At 50.0% G+C, this 18,857-nt stretch overlaps 1 protein-coding gene across 2 annotated transcripts in view; it reads right to left on the minus strand.

Annotated features, from left to right (window-relative positions):
• The window catches only part of GPSM1 (G protein signaling modulator 1), a 64,414-nt gene that overhangs the window by 18,149 nt on the left and 27,408 nt on the right, over positions 1 to 18,857 (minus strand). For both annotated transcript variants that reach the window (XM_065648531.1, XM_065648532.1), the window contains exons 7-10: positions 18,573 to 18,728; positions 16,706 to 16,814; positions 13,765 to 13,891; positions 2,074 to 2,144 (exon numbers count right to left, since the gene is read on the minus strand). In XM_065648531.1, coding sequence (XP_065504603.1) covers positions 2,074 to 2,144; positions 13,765 to 13,891; positions 16,706 to 16,814; positions 18,573 to 18,728 — 463 coding nt within the window. The remainder of the gene's footprint in view (positions 1 to 2,073; positions 2,145 to 13,764; positions 13,892 to 16,705; positions 16,815 to 18,572; positions 18,729 to 18,857) is intronic.

Genomic DNA, 18,857 nt, shown 5'->3' on the forward strand with positions numbered 1-18,857 from the left:
GGATGGTGTGAGTTGCTACTCGTCATGTGCGGGGTTGAATGAGGACATTTTGTCTGTCTCTGCGGTGTGAGATTTTAATGAGTGGAGAGGAAGCATCACCCAAACACCACACAATAGTCAACTTCCCCACAGGGAGAAGCAGCATCCTCTTAAAAACCCCAGGTACACAGGTAGAAGCATGGCTGGTTTATTTACAGGCATAGGGAATGATGGATAAATGATTTCAGAACTGGAAAGAAACTGTCTCACAATGCCTTACTGCCTTAGTTAGAGCCCTCAAACTGTTTAGTTCATGACAAAAAGAACAGATGACTCAATTACGGTGCGTGAGCACCTTCAGGGTAAAAACCAGCATGAGATAAAGAGATTTTTAGTCTGGTAGAGAGAGGAATAAACAGGAACCAATGGCTGAGAGAGAAAACCAGAGAAGCTCAAAACAAGGAACAAGGCACAGGCTGGAGAGCGCAGGATGACGGGGAAGCGGCGTTCCCGTCTGCTGGGTGCGTTCTGGCAGGTCGCTCTGCCCTGACACACATCTCCGCGCAGAGACCTTGGCCAAGAGCTCCTGATCTGGGCACTAACAGGGGTCCCTGCTGAGCTGAAGGTCATCGCTGGCAGAGACAAAGGGCAGAGAGGGTGAGATGATAACAAGAGCGTGCTGGAGAGATCACAGGTCACTCCACTGGTTTATTCTTTACAATCTTATCACTCTCACCATAGCCAGCCTGAAGCAAACAGCCCCCTCCCATGACTGTAATCACCTCTCCCTTGGAGCCGCGGCAGGGGAATTGCATCCAAAACACTCTCGCAAGGAGAGGTGAACTTGTACACAGCCCATAGGGCCACTGCAAGGGGAACAGGACAATTACAGACTACCCACAGCTCCTGTTTACTGCATCTTCCCTGCGAAATCCCTGAAATCCCATAACCCTGCCTGAATTATGAATGAGGCTCAACTTTTACAGCAAAGACCAGGAAACCAGCAGCATTAGCAGCAAATCACACATCAGCAAAACTCTCCCTGCCAGTCTTCTGGGCCATGCTGCTCCGATGGGGACACACAGCTGAACGCCCTCCCTGACACTGTCACCGCTGTCACTGCTACCAACGCTCCAGAGGTGGAGTTAAAGCATGTAGGAGCCAAAATAACCAGTGGGCTGTTGAGAGAATCAATAAAAATACATAAGTGCATTTGGAGTTTAACTCCTAAAGAGAGTTAATACACAGAGGAGTTTTTGTCAGGCCCTCCCAGTGCTTACTGGGATGTTTCAGCACTCAAATGGTTTTGCAAGCCCCAGGCTGTTTCCCATTAACCATTTGCACCTGCCTACAATTCGGGTGAGTTTTTTCTCTCTGTGATGCCTCTGTAAAAGGGGGAATGCTCCCTGGGACACCCAGGAGAGCTGTGCCTGGAAAGCGCAGCATGAACATAAATTATTTGTGCCAATGACATTGCGCAAGGGGGGAGCAGGGCTGCTGGTCTGGCCACCTGCTCTGGGAACGGGCAGCACCAGTGCCTGCAGCGATCCTACGCAGGCTTTTCTGAGAAACTTAAATGATTCCCATAGGTGGGAAGGCTCAGTGACTGCCAGCTGACTGCAGAAACAGCCTTTGCCCTGGGGAGACTGAGAAAACGCTGATGTGCCTGGATCTGCCGTTTGCAGCCGCCAAGCAGAGCAAAACCCCTGGAACAAACCCTCTGCGACTCACCGACTCCTGCTCTGACCTCTCCTTCCCTCCTTGTGCTGGACGCAGCCTCCGCTGGGCTAACACAGCACTGGGATGGGCCACCAGCCGCTAAAGGGGCTAAAATGTTAATGATTATCCTCTCAATAAAGGGCTGCTTTTTCAGAAAAGCACAGAAGTGGCTTTTTCAGCTTTCAGTTGTTAAGTGCCTTTTTAGTTAGACCAGCTGTTCCTCTCCTCCGAGCTCTCTAGAAACCCTCTCTGCTTAATCCCATTGACTCCAGTGATATCTGCTAATTGCACACTTCCCTGCAAATGAAGCCAGTCAACAAGCCATTACAGATTCCCACTGATACTTAATCTCCGAGGCCAGACATCTTTGCTTACCTTTTCAGAAGGGAACTTCAGGAGGTCTAAGCTGTCCATGCTGATCCTCTGGAACCTCTTTGGCCTGGCTCCTGCAAAACAACGCACTCTCGCATCAGGAGGGTGTCACTCACCGACAGCGCTAATGTCACACAGACAAAATTCAAACCAGGGCAGACCCTCCGCTCCTGTTAACTACAAAGTCAAAAGGACGAGATGCTGCAGCTGTGCTGTCCTTGAGATTCGAACGTGGGGTTTTTTCTCTGTTGGTTTGTGTGTTTTTCAAAATACTATCACAGCACAGCCAGGGCTGCGTGAAGCGTTTGCTATCAAACCAGAGGCTGGGTCACACTGTGACCCTGATCTCAAGTGACGTCTCTGGAGCTCAGGAGTTACAAACCCCACTCTAAACAACAAAACTCATGGGACTGACATTGAGAAAAATCATAACAAAAATATAGTTCAGCAAATGCATGGATTTGTTGCTTTATCTTCATATTTTTAATTTAAAGAACGTATCTGGGATACAGCTTGGAGCTTTTCTCTATGGTTATGAGGGCTGGAAAACTAAGTGAAAGAGCAAATATTTTCTAATTATCATAGGCCCAGCCTTAAGGGGAGCAAAACCTTGTCCTGAAGCTGACAGAGAAATCAGAAAACTTTGCAGCGTTCGTTAGATTTATTTGAGATTTCATAAAATCCACGTTAAGGTATTATTATAGCAATAACAGAGTGGGCGAAACACAGTTCAGCTCTCACTCCTGCTTTCCAAACTCTCTTGACCTCCACATCTCCTTCCAATCTGCTTCCAGCTGCTCTTGCCTTGCTCCCTCACAGCCAGGATTTACAAAACGGCCCTGGGATGTCTTCACCGCGCCTGGGAAAATTTCTGCCCTTTCACCCTCCTGCTCCCCTCAGTTTAGCTGAGCACCACGTGACATCCCACACCAGCAGCACCCAACACTCAGCAATGAAAGCCCTTGACTCGAGGTCCCATGACAACTTCCAAGCTTCGGGGGGAATCCTGGGGGAGGGTGGATGAACACATATGAATGGAAACCCATCCCTGGTGCTGAGCCCTGAGAACGGAAACCACTGGGCTTCGTGTGGTTCTTGCAACAGCAAACTCACCAAACCTAAAGATTCCCCGGTTTCCCACCACCACCTAACAGCGCCGTTGCTTTTGCTACAGCAGCACCCATGGACTCAGAGCTCTTTGCACAAAGCTGAAGTCCTGCACCAACTCAGCGGGATACACGAGACACTGCACAGCAGCTCCCATCGCTCCACCAGCAACCCGTGGGCATCGGGACGGAGCAGCCCCAGGTCTCCTCCCGCGCTGCCAACTGACCAAAAGCTTTTGGCTGCTGCCACGTCGGCCGGGCAGGAGCTCAGCGAGGGGCGGCAGCGGTGGGTTGTGCACAGCGGCTCCCGGTTACGCACGGCGATGTTCCGAACGTCGCTACGGCTGCTCGGAGCTCCCCACAGAATAACCTACGGTCTGATGTGCAGAGCAGCGAGGTGGGTCTGGAATAAAAGACACCTACAAACGCTTCATCAGGTGGCATGTTTGGGTTTCAAAGCAATGCCCAAGAGGCAAGGCCGGCATCTGGAAGTGAGTGTGCGTCACAGAGGCTTTTAACAGCCACTTCCAGGAAAGCAAGAAAAAAGCAAAGTGTGTCTGATTAGATAAACACACATTGTTTCCAACAGCCTAGAGAGTTGTTAATTATACACCTCCGTCCTCAGGTGCTTCTGTACATAAAACCGCTGGCCAGAAACCATTAATCTCTGATCTGAGAAAACCTGCCTTCCCCTTTGTTAATTTAATATACGCAGTCAGCTGAGACTATCCCAGCAACGAGGACACACAGAACAATTTGTCTTTCCCAGTTGTTTTGATGCTGCTGTTCCTGTTACCGTGTGGATTTCACGTTCGGGTGAGCTAAGAGAGGAAGGAGTTAGGAGTTACAAACCCAACTTGGCTATTTTCTTTCTAAAGGAAACACAACCAGCACCAGGGCCAAACGCCGGCCTCACAAAAGCCCCTGGTTCTGCCGTCCCCACCAGCTGTTCCACAGCTGAAGCAAGCAGGACCATTAAAACGAGCAGCCAGAAGGAATTAAGCAGCACAGATCTTCAGATCGGCACAGGCAGCGATTCCCACCCCGTGCGCGGGAGCTTCTCCCGTTCCCTCCGCAGCTCAGGAGCCCACATGGACCCATCATCCAGGACAGCAGAGGGATTTCCATACTCACAAGCACCCCACAACAGAAGGAGTCCCATTAACTTTCTGTCTCCAACCAGGACATTCCCTCAGATGGCTCCAGATATAATTTTCAGCCTCCTCCAAGTTGTTTTTCCCAGTAACACCCACAGCGCTGTCTAATACTGAGCAAAACTTCAACTCTGCCTCTTTTTCCTCAGTGCTGATCAACAGCAGCAGCCGTGGATGCAAAAGACTGAGCAGCTGAAAACCTGTGTCTGTTCCTCTGGAAGGTTTTTTCCTCTCTCTCCAGTATTTATTGGCATGTTTACCAAGCCTACTGCAGGGTAACGGAAAACCTCAGGGGTATTTCTAAATGCTCTCTCTGTCTGTAAGGTTTACTGAGGTCTCTGCTAGAGCAAGTTGAAACCTTCTTGTGAACATCAGCTGAGTGATGCTACTGACTGGCTGCATTCATGCCTTGTTTTCCTGGAGCTCCTCTGATGTTGTTCTTTTCAGTGCTCAGGCTCAGGGCCCTTGTTTCTTTTTTAAATATTTTTTTTCAAAATCTCTTCCCCCCCCACCCATGATCCCCATACCACCATGAACCAGGGCGGACTTTTTTTTTTTCCTTTTTGCTTTTGCAATGTGGTTGCTGAGGTGCGTTTAACCGTTTTCACATTCTTGTATTTTAAAACTTGATGAAGTGGTCACCTCCCTACCCCAGAGGGAGCAATGAGTTCCAGGGAGACTGAAGTTCATTGCGACAGAGTAGTGGGGGACACTTGTGCACTTGCTTGCATAGAGGAGATCCTCGCTTCCCCCAGCCCCATTACATGCCCTCATCTTGCAAATACTTTCTGTTCTTCTGTCTTTGGGAAATTAACCCCATATATTCACATCAGACACCCATCCAGACCCTCTTTTTTTCCCCTCCAGGTGGAAAGATTCTATTCCTGGGCCACAAGGTGGGTCCTCCAACAGGCAAGTCCTCGATTTTCAGGGTGCAATTAGAGGAGAAATGCTCACGTAGCAAGGTACTGCTAGGGAATTTTTGCTACGAAGTGAGATGCAGCCACAGAAAACACAAGGAAGTGTTTTATTGTAGTGTGGTGACGGAATCATCCCATGCAAATTTGCGGTGGGGCAAAGCGGGTAAGACAGCGTGGGCAGAGTTTTGTTCCTCCATGGACAGTCTCCATATCCGACTGGTGCTCCTGAGGTTTCGGAGTTGACAAGATCGAGCGGAACATGTGTAGCAGCAACTCTGGGAGCCCCGCCAGGGGCTCTCATCAAGTTGACATGTGCTTTGATAACTCCTGGGCTCTCCTCCCTCTCCAGCAGCGTGGAGAGCTGCCTGCTCCATCCCCATCCGAGCCGAAGCAAACCCCCCCGACGCCATCGAGCAACAGTTCTATTTGCAGGCCAGGAACACGCTGTATCCCTCTAGGGTGGCTGTACCGGAGGAACCAGAATTAAACCTGACAGTGAGCTCCACAGAAGACCAACAGGGAAAGGCTGTACGGCCAACATCGCCGCCCTCTGCCTCAGCCCCCCAGCTCGGCAGAGGTCACCCCTGGAGCACGAGCTTTGCACCGCAAAGAGAACACCACAAATCTTGGCATAAATGCCTGCTGTATTTTCATGAAAAGGTCACTCCTTTCTGTACCTGTATTACCTGAGATACTGACTTGTCTTTTGGGTGAGTTCTTGCAGCCCAGGACAGTGTCTCCGCATATTTGTAGAGACCCCAGCATTTGAGAACCTTGATTTTGGCAGACAACTCCAAATACTGTTCAATAAAATTAAATTAGACCAGCCAGCCAGTTGTGTGAGGTAGAAGACTGGTCTGTAAACCCTACCAAGCTCAGAAGTGACAGCAGAAATCTGGTCCAGCAATCCAAACGCACACAGAGCATCTCAAATCATGTACTGCTGACATCTAATCAGGAAAGCTCTGTCAAGCTACTGCTCCATTATTACAGCAAGCTCTTCAAAGAAGAAAGGATTAAAAAAAAAAAAGGCAGCAGCACAGCAGCAAGAAAAGGAAAAAAAAAAAATCCGCCTCCAGTAGGACAAGCATCTCATTTAAGACTTTAATTAGTCTTCAAACACATAATGGGTTCTGGCACTATAAATCCACTTGACCTCTATTATTGCCAGCACTTGCATGATAAATGCTAGCATTTGTTTTCCCAGTTGTTATTGGGATAGAACAATACTTTTCTCTAAATAGAGAAAGCAAATAATATCAGTTATTTACGATGACTGCACCATAAATCCCCAGCACCAAGCTGTTGTCTGTCGATCCACGGGAAGGACCATCTGCTCATCCTTGAGACAGGAAAGGACCAGGGGAATCCTGACAGCTCTGGCCCTTCTGTCTCTGAGGATACAGCTACATGGGCAAAACATTTTCCTCCCTATCAGTTATTCGAGGGCTTTTCTGGCTGCACAGTCCAGACAAATGCCAAGAACAGCTATAGCTTACAACAGAAAGGATAGTAGACATGAAAATAATAAAGTTGACCCACAGCTAAGCAGCAGGGGAAGCTGTGGGCAGGTTGTTTCCAGTGTGTTGTCACATCAGACCTCCTGAGGAACACTTCGGTCCCATGCAAGGCCCTTCAGCTCCAGCTCTCCATCCTCAGAACTGGGAGTCGGAAGGACAGGAATGAAACCTCTTCTGCTGGGAAGATTCAGGCTCCAGCATGTTTGCTCTGACATACTGTGTTCGTTGGCACACAGACAGCACACAGCTGAGCAAATATCAGCCTTCCAGACAGGCCCTGAGCACTATAAAAACCTCCAGAATAACAATTTTGCAGGTTTGTTTTTTTTTTTTCCCCTCTGTGGCCAAACTGTTCCTTTAAAAAAAAAAAGTATATACAATACACGGTAATAAAGAGGAGTTACTTTCAAATCAAGATGCTCGCCTGCCTGATTTGGCAGAAGATGCTTTGTGCATGTGTCAGCCGAGTTCCGTATCCTCCAGAATCCAGTCTGACAGCTGAACAACTGGCTGACAGTAACGGCAGCATCGCACGTCCACACGGCACCCGGGGCCCCTGACGTTGCCTGACTGCATCGGGGCGAGCAGCTCGCACAGAGGCTTCTCGGATGGGAACAGAGAAGGAGACGACGCTCTGGACCACACGCCAGAAGGACCTTCACATTCATGTGGAAGAGGTGAGACGTGGTGCAAATGTCCTCCTTGGAGACAGAGGTGGCACAAGGGAGTTACCTTCCCCCAGCGGGGACAAAACCAAGGTAGCTCAGGAAAGCTGCAGTATTTGAGAACGAGGTGATCCTATGTCTTGCAGCCTTTCAAACGACTATTGATTGCCATGATGTTGGGTAGATCTTTGACTCCAGTTTCCTTCCCAACAGCAATGGGTGTTAGCTCTTTTCCAAGTGAGAAAGGAGGAATTTCTGTACCGAGAGGGTGGCCAAACACTGGAATGGGCTTTCTAGAGAGGTGGTTGAGGCCCCAAGCCTGGACATTGCCCTTAACAACCTGCTTTAACTTGGTCAGCCCTGAATTGGTCAGGCAGTTGGACTAGATAATCATTGAAGGTCCCTTCCAACTGAAATAGTCCATTCTATTCTATTTAAGGCTGGAATACGGCTTATTTGCAAATAAAGTGTTGGCAATTCAGGCCAAAGAATGAAGTATTTAGGTTTGTATTTGCAGGATCCGGAAATGCAGAGCACCTAATCACGCAACACCTAACAGATAGTCAAATCCAAGCCTTGGAGCTTGTGGGAAGCTTGGAGCCATGTTAGAGGCAGCCTCCTATAACCACAGCCTCCCCCAGGCAATGGTCTGATCAACGGCTGTGGGGACAGGAGGATTTTCTGGGAGATAAACTGAACTGGGTGGAGCAGGCTGGCAGGAGGCATGTAACCTCGGGGCTAATTCAAGAACAGCCCCGAAAGTCTTGGCAGGAACACTTGGCTTTCTTCTCAGAGCAGGATTTTCTCTGCCAGTATATGGCAAAGCCTCACGACCTCCAGTCTTCCCATTATCAGCTTGTGTTGAACAAGCAGAGATCAAAAAGAAACTGAGTTTGAGCTAGAAAGCGACACACAGTAATTAACACGGGCAACATTTCCAGCAGCTAGACAAGCCCAATTACAGCAGCTGTGTCCTACAGGCTGACTCAGGGGGGTCAAGGGAAAGAGCACCACACATCAGAGCCTTGCAGTGATCAAACACTAGCAGGAAAATCTTCCAAAAAGAAGGGAAATGTACTTGATCCCTCCTCCTGGCTGCTGTTGGGAATCAGTCACCAGCCTGCAGCACTTTCCAGCTACTGGAACATGGCTGGTCGCACTGGATGCTGAATTCATGAGCTCTGTCTGTACAAGCTGCCAGGTCTGCTGAGCAAAGGTCTGATGTCTGAGTGCTCGTTCCTGTCCCAGCCTCTGGGGGAAGGAGGATGGCTCCCCAGGTCCGTCCAGAGATCATGGTGACTCAAGCCGAGGGTCTGGCCTTGCCTTGCTCTGTGAAGTGCCAAAGCAGACCATGGTCCTCCATACAAAAACCTTTATGAGATAAGTAATTTTAGCTGGGAAAGAAAGAGAACTGGCTTCTCAGTTCTCTACTTGCTATGTGCTGCAAGAAAAAACAGTAAGCAGAGGTGTCTTGTTCCTAATAGTAATACTGTACTGTCAGACAGAAGATCATCGTAATCATAGGCATTTCCTACACGTTGACTACCAAAGGAAACTGTCTGCGGAAAGTGCATTTTGGAACCAGACAGCACACAGCGGGGCTGGGACGGCTGCAGGAGCCGGGAACAGCAGCCCGAGGGAACTTGGGGCTTCCCAGCCCAGAGCAGGAGTTTGTGTAAAGAACCAACAATTCCAAAAAAGTGAGCCCTCTCCACAACAAGACGTCCCTTGATTTAATGGATGGCTTTGCCAAAAGCCACGTTATACCTTCTCTGCCACAGGCTCTAAAAACTGGCCTCTTCCTCACCCTCCTTTCCAGCACTTGCAGCCTCCTCGGCATCGAGATATTTCCTCTGCTGTGAGCAGAGATCTCTTGCTGTACTTTACATTGAGGCTGGGAAGGAAGCTCCCATACAGAGCAAGATGAGAGAAGAACATTAAATACTATTAGCACTTGGAGAATAATATTTTAAAACTTCATAAAGCCAGTCCTGGGGCAGTCTGAGCTGAGTGCTGAAGTACTCAGTCTAAATCCAAACAACTCAGAGGTTCATCCCCCCATCAGTGCTGCTGGAATGATTTAACAGCTCTAACAGCAGAGGTTACTCAGATTGAGAAAAAACTCATTATAAAGATAACGAAGAGGCATCTTTTAGAAGTCCTAAATCTTCACCCAAGCAGTCCCCATGCCAACAGCACTCCTGTCTCTCCTGCTGTGCTCCCTTCAGCATCACAGCAAGGACCGCCCCAGATTCGGATCTTTTTGGACACCTTCCTACTGGGAGGCACACGGGAACGTTTGCACTAGCACCGCTCCGAGGTCAGGAGCTGGGGCTCCCTGAGCATCCGTTAGAGCACAATAAAGCACCCAGACCACCTTGCGTCCTGCCTTCCACTTGGCCAAAACCTGCTCTGCTTCAGTCCTCAACCTCATCCATCAAAACCCTGCATAAGCTGGTACAATTGACCAGCACAGCCTCAGGCTTTCATTTTCTGAACGAAAAAAAGGCTGAGATGCAGCCCATCAGCTCTTGGGAAACCCCAAATATAACTGAGGATACTTAATATTAAGTAATTGCATTTGCTATGCTTACTCAGCGTGGCTGGTAAGAACAGGGCAGTTCCATGCTGAAGCCACCAGTGATGTGACCCCCGCGCTCATCTGCTGAGCAGAAAGCAAACGCTACCCAGACACCAAAACCGCAGCCCCAGCGAGCAGGGCTGTCCCACTGTCAGAAGGACACTGGGCTCACGGGGCCACATCTCTCGGCTGTCACCCAACACAGTCCTTTGCAGGAGGGCTGAGCAAACCACAGAGAAGGAATATCCCTGGGCAGCACCCCAGCCCGAGGCACAGGCCGGCAGGGTTGGCAGCACCGCTGCCTCCCTGCGCCGCATCACAGGGTTGGTCAATCTGGTGTGTTTCAGCAGCCCTGAACGCCTCTTAGATACTTCAAAGATATTTAAACCAAGCAAACAAACAGGCTGGGAAACATGAAAGCAGATTTCTTCTATCCCTGCCTAATTGATCCAAGGGTTCAAAGATTCCTGTCAAGAAGGCAAGCTCAAAACTGCACTGGGGACGCAAAGACCCACGTTCAAAGCCACACAGAGCTGAGGACTGCTCAGGAGGAGCGGGGTTTCACACCCACCCAGCCTCAGCTGCCCACTTCACCAGCTGAGGACACAACCTGAAGCGCGGTTGCCCCTCACAGGGATGAGCAGCGCCCGGCACGGCGGCTCCTGAACACCAAACAAGCGGCCTCACCTCCGCCAACCCTTGCTCAGCAGATGTGCAGAGAGCGGGGGAAGTCGGGCACACAGCCGAGTCCTTTCCTGCCCTCAGAGCTGGTTGAGCGTGGCTGGGCAGCAGTGTCTGCGTACAGCAAACAGCACACAAACCGTGCCAGGAACCAGCTTCCAGTGCTCTGAAAGCATCTACACGCCAACACCTTCTGGAACACCTGCATCCCCCCACACCTGCACCCAGCTGCCAGGAGAGATGCTGCTCAGTGTCTCCTAACACGACCGCTGCCATCGGAGACGATGATTGAGGCTGACACGCTGCTGAGAGCAAAGGGAAAGCAGCCCAGAGTCAGTTTTCACTTTGGGGAGGCACTGAGGCTTGGCCAGGGCTGCTCTCTGCCTTCTGCCCGGCATCTCCACCCCACCGGTGCTGGGTGAGCCCCTGCTCTGCGCCCCCTCCCCGCTGGCAGCTGCCCGGCCGGTCCAGAGGGGAGATCTGCCTAGGAGGAATTGAAGAGGGGAACTCTGCAAGGCTGTTCAGTGTATGCCAGAGATCCCAGTCACCCACTAGGCTCGGTCTAGGAATGGTTCAGATCCCCTGCTGCCCACTGAGCACCAGGCACAGCCCACTCCTCGCTCGGCAGATGCTGAAGCCTCAGCCCAAACAGACTGATCCCAAAAGGGTGGCCAGCGCGGGTGACGTGGCACAGCCAGAGCTCCCCCCACAGCCCGCAGGGGGGCTCAGGGGGCTGTGTGCATGTGGGGCACCTCCCAGCACCTCTTGTTGTTCACAGGTGCCTTCACACCTACAAAACAACCCCCTGACAGGCACAGCAAGTTCCCTGACTTTGCTCCAAAGGCAAAAACCTACTAGTACTCCATTCTTCACTTGCAGTGTGTGAAAGAGGGCGAGACCAGTTTTCAGAGCCACATTTTTGGATGTTCGGAGAAACAGACACAGCCTCTGTTTATTTGCTTCACGTTTTAGCTACTCTCTAGCTTGCTTTGGTTTGTTGCTTTAAGCTCTCTATGTTTGCATTTCTTGACAAGGTCGTTGCTTTCACAAGACTTTTGCAGCGCTGTCCCACTTCCCTGGCCTCCAGCTTTGTCTTCTGACGTCCAATTGTTCTCAGAATATTAATTAAAAATCACAAATGGCTCAGGAAGAGGAGCCAAAACAGCAGAGGAAAATATCAGACACTGTTTTCTCCCTCAGGCCCTCAGCAGAGGGTAATACCCAAGACTTAGAAGCAAAAGTAACCTGCGAAGGACATCGCAGTCCGATGGTCTGGCTCAGGGTTTCCCAACTGATGGTACAGATTCTCCCAGAACTCAAGTTTGCTATGAAACTTTATTCTACTCACTTGATGAAATGAGTGTGTTTTATAACAAGCCTGTCCTTACAGATGATTTTAGCATCCTTATGAATATGCGGACATTTTATAACCTTAAGCAGGGTAAATAATCTGAAGGGAAAAAAAATTTGAAAGCTCTCCTCACCACAAGATTTGTTGGCATCAAAAGGCACGTCTGGTTCAGAAGTCAGCTTGAACCTCAACTCTCTCACCTGCTTCCTGTTACAGAAACAGATGTTCCTCTTGCTGTAAATTGCTGCTATTAATAATATAAATAATTATGCTTTTCTAATCATTTAATAGGTGCACAGGAGGGTACCAAAGTTCCTGGCAGCAATTAAATACATCTGCTTTCTTCTCAAGGGCTCAGAGACATGTTGGTAGCCTCTCTTATCCTCTACTGAAGTTCAGAATAAGAGCTGAAGCCAAAATAAAAGCTAAGGAGCAATCAAGGGAGCCAGGCTCCTCTCCACAGGCTGTCCTGCAGCCCCATCCACTCTCCAGATCTCTCTGCAACAGGGGCAGCACCTTCCCCACCTGAGATGCATGTGTAAAAGCACACACACAGGTAGGTGATCTCCAGAGGTCCCTTCCAACCCCAATCGTTCTGTGATAAAGATGGACCTGATGTGAAAAATGAGGCTGGGGCAGCCGTTGTGTCCCACATGGCCTTTGAGGAACAGCTCAGCTCCAGGGCTGAGGGGGCACAGCTGGGCACACCAGCTCCCTCACCCACAGCTGGATTTCTCAGGAAAAGCTTCAGCACTGGTGTGGCAGGTTACGCCTTCCGAGATCAATACCGAGAGCAAACAGCCGAGCCAGCCTTCCTCCCTCCCAGAACACCATCCCTCAGCCCGAGCATCGTCTTCTCTACATCAGTTCTACCAACTGGAAAGAGAACACATCGCCTGAGAAAGCCTGTCTGCACTAACAAGGTCATATTTAATCAGACGGCACCTCCTGGGATGTGGTTTCATCTGTGTGAATTAATAAGTCTGTCCACAGCGCCAGAGCAACCAGCTGGAAATGGCCCATGCTGGGCACCCAGGGGTGTCTGCAGCGGGCAGTGCCAGGACAGACGGACGGTCCCCAGGCTGGGGGCACATCAGGTTGGCAGCACGCTGTGGCGAGGACTCACTGCGCTTTCCTGCTCCCCGGGGAGCAGCGGCAGAATGACCCAGTGCAGAGAATAAAGCCATTTTGTCTGCTGAGACCAAGCCTTGCCACATCTGTTTCCAAGCTGGGCATCACTGCAGGTGCTCCAGGGGTGAGGCAGAACCCAGCATGCTGATGCTCACAACCTGCCTTCAGCCCATGCTGTAGGGTTGTTCCTTGGATGCTAATCAGAGTGCGAGCAGACAAAAATCCCTGCCAGTCACCTTTTGAAAGCTTGCTTTATCAGTCAAATCACTTAAAAGGGCCCTGCAGAGCTTTAAAAGAACAAAAGCTGATTTTCTGCTTGGTACAAGGAATTTCATTCCCAACGCAGATTAATTCTATTAACTCATTCTGCACACTTTTTGGGACAGATCCTTCCCTATCCTCGCAGCTTATGGAAAGCACAGAGCAAACACACGGCAGTTTCCTTTCTGGTAAAGGTACTCATAGCCTCACCTGGCTCTGGCATTCACATTTCCTCCCATTTTGCCCACTTGCAAACACCTCCCCATGCACCATACGGCATCTTTGGTGAGGCCCTTCAGTGCCAGCAAAAGCCCAGAAACTCACCTTGTGCCTCGTAGCCAGAGTAGCGCTGAGCTGTGCCCACGTCCTCGTCCCCGGGGCCCAAGCCGAGCACTGACCTGAGCTGGGCCATGTTCACCTGCGCTGTCAGCTCCCCGGTCCGGTCCCCGATCTGCAAGGTGCAAACCAACAGGGCAGCTGGTTAAAAGGCAACATGCTCTAAGCAAACAGCCCCTAGGAAAGGGTCTGCCAGTCCCACATCAAAGCAAACACACAGAAGAAAGTTTGGAGACACTCCGGAGAGACCATAGAGTCTCGCTTTCAACACCAAAGCAACTCTTCAAAACTGCTCCTCAGTAGTAATTTGGAAGAGGGTCCATTCATGGTGTGCTGTGCACTGGCTACACCTCAAGATGCATTTCTGGAATTTCTGCAGAGTCAATGAACTGAGGGGGCACAGCTCGCCCACTGCTACAGAACTGGAATAGAGGTAAACGTGCGCAGCTGGTCCATCCCATAGCCACATATGGCTTGGCAGAGAGCCCCAAAACTCTCAGCCCCTTTCCTCAAGCATTTCCATAGTTACTGGGCACCAGCCAGCCACGCTACTACCAGCCACGTGGGCACGGGCACACTCAGGGCACAGATGCTCCGAAAGCCCTTCTGTCCTGGCTCAGATCCATGCAGCTTCGAGTTGTTCCTAGTGATCTACCCACGCAAGACTCCAAAATGTTTTGGAGTCCAACTTTTTCCAGATTCCCATCTCTCACTGGCCCGCGGCCAAGGAAGCCGATGTTACATTCTCAAGAAGAGATCTGTCCAATGGCTCCTGCTATTTAAAATTGGGAATCAAAGGACATGCTGCTGGGCTCTCCTCAAAGTTTAACCAAACAAGAAAACAACTGTGCTGCACATCACCAGAGAGCACAGCGAGGTCACTCAGAAACAGCCTCTAATCTCCAGAGGAACAGCAGCCTCTGTTACAGAGAGAGACCTTGGTCGTTCCCTCGGAGAGGTCTGACTCCCTATTAAATGCCTTGCAAACAGCTCTTTTGTGGTCCTTGGAGATAGACTGCAGCGTGAGCCATCCTAGAACAAAATCATAAATCTCTACATTATTTATGACAAAGTCTCAAGCACTAGTAAAGGAAGGCATATCAAACAGCTTAACACAAGGCATAAATCCCCTGCCAATTACAAGAGATTTGCTGTTGACACCATCTCCAGAGAAATTACTATGCCCTGCTTAGGTCTCACAGTCCTTGATGCCCTGTTAAATGCTTCCCTGGCTTCCACTCACTCCAGATCATCTCCATAACATCAGAGGAACACACTGGCAGGACAACAATCCTAGGCAGGACCTACCACACTCACCACAGCAGAGCCCCATTTTCTGCCCTCGGCTGGGATGTCCCAGCTCCCCAGGAGCCCCCATCACACACAGAGATAGCAAAGGTACTGCAGAGCCTGTCTGAGAGCTGGGGCAGCTCCCAGGGTTTTTAGATACACATCCTTCACTCCAGCTGCTTCAGAAGAAATTTTTCAGTAACCTCTGATCACCCTGCAGCAGCTTCCAATGTGCTTACCCTGAGCAGATTTCATTTGGATTCAAATGTCACTGTCAGATTTACATGGAGGTAGAAGGAGGAGAGAGCGATGGGAGGTGAGCTCACCACAGTGTGCAAAGGTTTAACTTCACCAGGTTTTTCCTGGGCAAAGCGCTGGCACTTGCCACAACAACGCAAGCAGCTCGCTTGGTTCCCTAGGCTAAAATAAAACATTAGGTTTAGAATAGAACCACTAGCTGCTAGAAGCTAATGCAGGCTCTCCTCACAAACGGACAGTCTCTGCTCTGCTCCATAATTAATGATGTGGGCGAGTCTATTAGCCTCCTGCCATGAGTAACCTGCTCCTGACATGCCCTGTAATCACAGCGTCACCCCAGAATGAGGCCGCTGTGAACCCCCACCCTGTCGGGTGTCCCCTCCGCCCCCAAAAGTCACCAGGACCACTCCTGCTCCTGTCCCTGTCCCCTCTCATCTGCACTGCACATCACCCAGCTGCCATCTGCTTCTGAGTAATCAGCCGGTGCTGCGACACTGCGAGCAGACTAATGCTGGAAAAGTTAATTTGTCCTAAAATGTACGGGGCCGAAGAACAGTATTTCTTCTGCATGTCTGATAAGTATAATTAAATACATAATTAGGCTGGTTATGTCAGCCCTATCCCAAGATTTAGCCAACCTAATAGACAGGCAGGAGAATACACAAAGCACTTACATGTGGCGATTTCAATTAGTGCTTCACTAGGGCAATTTCTTCATCTGGGTTAAGACTAAAGAGGCCATGGCTGATTTCCTCATAACACACTGGAAAGAGCAAACAATGGCAATCTTGCTTTTCGTGCTTTTGAGCCACCTAGAAATGCCACGTTTTTGCACCAGGGAAGCCGTGACGAGCTGGACAAGAACATCTGTGAAAACCAGAGTGGCTGCACACACAAAACCCCTTTTTTTCCTCCAGGTACTTAACTCACCGGCAAACTGGGTCAGACCACTGCTGGAATCACAAGGTCCATATCAGTCAGAATCTCACAGCCTTGTGCTCTGGAAAGGAGAGTCTCACTACCCAGCCGGACACCAAGAGGTATCTGAGTTCCTTCCCTCCAGCTGGGTGCAAAACACCTTGGCCAGCAGACTGGACCACCAGTCCCCCGGTCCTTTCTCACCCAGTAATATTGGTTAAGAGGAACATACAGCAAACAGACTAGCTGTAATTAAAGGGAAGGCTGGGAGCCTCCCATAAAAATAATATTTTCCAGCCAAGCTCTGCAGTTCCTAAAGACACTGTTGAAACACCACATAGACAAGGGCTTTCCAGAGCAGTCACGGCAAGAGAAGAACTACATTAATACAACTTATTGGCATAAAATAAAGTCTCTCAACAGGGAGGACTGATCCTCTATGATCTGAACCAGCTTCTCTTACCTCTTGGGAGATTTCAAGATGCTTCCTTGCAAAGTGCAAAGCTTGTTCATGGCTCCCCAGAGAGACATAGGCATTTCCAAGGCTCCAGCAGGCTCTTCCTTCTCCCACCCTGCAAAACAGGAAACCGTCAACCGCAGAAATGCTGGGCAGAACCCAGCAGCACAGCAGCCCTTTCAGGGCCTCCTTCTCTAGAGCGCCGACAGCCAGGCCTCCTAGCTATGTTTTCAGCTACAGAAGTGTTCTGAAAAGGAAAATCAAATGCACTGTACATCTTAAACTCTTCGTATGCTGAGGTCAGTAAGATCAGGGAATGAGCAATAGCCTCAGCAGCAGATTTGCACCCACAGTGGCAAAAAGCAAAGCAGTGTAGGGGGCTTAGGAATGGTTTGTTCCATTAGGAAGGGCACAGAATGGTTTGTCTTCCTCCGTGAGCTTCAGCCTGAGACCAGAAGCCAGAGCTCCTGTCCAGCTTCCACCTTGCACAGCAAGGCTTCCTCTCCAGAGATGCACAATACAGCAAGAGGACATGTACCATCCAGCCCTTTAGTTCAACAACTGCCCAGAGCTAAATTAGCAAGAACGTGGCAAGGAGGAAATAATGCAGGAATGCAACGTTCCCCTGTTAAACACCAGCACCGCATCGCCCAGGATCCACACACAAACTAAAGCTGCATGCAACAGCCAAGCAAATAGCAACCTATTTTCACAAGGCCTCCAGGGCACCGCTTCTTGTTTTCAGAAGCCAGAGAAAGCAGGTGAACGAAAAACCTGCCCTGGGGCAGCCCCCAGCAGACACCCAAGTATCTCTGGAGCAGGTTTCAGCACCTGCTTGCACAAGCAGGCAGAGACCTACAGCTCATCAGAGCCTGCTCAGCTCTGCAACGAGCAGATGTGGGGGGTGACGGGATAAAAAAAGCACATGGGGGCGCAGGGGGAGGTTCAGCGTGACTGCAACTCCCTTTTCAGAGGTTTGGGCGGGTTGATCAGCATTTAAACGTTTTTCTTGTCACCCTATTCAATACCTTCTGCTCATGGGGTGTGTTCCCAGAAATGCGGGAGCCCACAGGCCTGCACCCCCACAGCATGATTCACCCTTGGGTGGGATCACACCTTCCCTGAGCAGATACTGCCCGGAGAGTGCCACAGAGCTCCCATTTTAATGTCTCTGCTCCATCTAGTGGAAGACACCCAGCTTCCCAAGAGCCAGCAGCGGCAACATGGAACGAGGTGGCTGCAAAGTCACTTCAGCTGCAAGAAGGCTCCACGATCACAGAGTATATGTATCCAGGAGAAAGGAACCAACCTCTCTTAAAAGAGGCCAAGCCTCCTAAAGAATAAGGAATGAAACCAAGAAGCAAAATTTATCATCACCACGTTCTCTGTGTAGCTTCGTTTGCTTCTACATGGAAGTTTCCAGCATCATCTTGGAGCAACAGGACAAAGTGGCACGTACATATATATGTATGTATGTCTTACCCACAGAGTTTCCAAGGAAGATGCAATCCTTGTGAACCCGAGGAAGCTTTAGAGGGGCCCTTCTGGGATAAAACAGCAGTAGCCACGTTGCAAAGTGCCGAATACAATGTGTTTTCTTGAAGTACCTCTTGTCAGAACACTCACTCAGCCCACACAGGCATAGCTTTAAGGGCACAACCTCCAGGTTTCAATGACACCATAAAGGTGCCAATCACATTACCTTTTTGACAGATGACTGAACTAAGGCCTGGTTTTTGAGATATTTCTAAAGACTTTCAAGACTACATGTCACTGCTGTTCAGCCCCAGCAGTAGAGAATAAATCAACAGGGAAGGGTCAGTTCTCTGAACCCACCAGAGCAGAAACACCTTCTCCTGAGGCAGCCCCTTACCTGTCTCCCAGCTCTTGTGCTATCACCAGGTGTTTTAGGTGGTACTCAATTGCTCTTTCATAGTCTTGAAGCAGCGTGTATGTGTTTCCAAGACTGTAGCAAGCCTGGGCTTCTACTGCTTGGTCTTTGAGTTGTCTGGAGAGCTGGAGCGTTTTCCTGCATGGAATGGGTAGAAATGAAGAGATCTGGTCACTGTGGGGCACCTCTGCGACAGGAGAGCCACCGCTTTGGCGTGTGCTGTGGTGACGTGGATGCCTGTAGCACACCGCAGGCTGGCAGGTGGCT

Source organism: Caloenas nicobarica, chromosome 19 (assembly GCF_036013445.1).
Source record: "Caloenas nicobarica isolate bCalNic1 chromosome 19, bCalNic1.hap1, whole genome shotgun sequence".
Taxonomy (NCBI): Eukaryota; Metazoa; Chordata; class Aves; order Columbiformes; family Columbidae; genus Caloenas; species Caloenas nicobarica.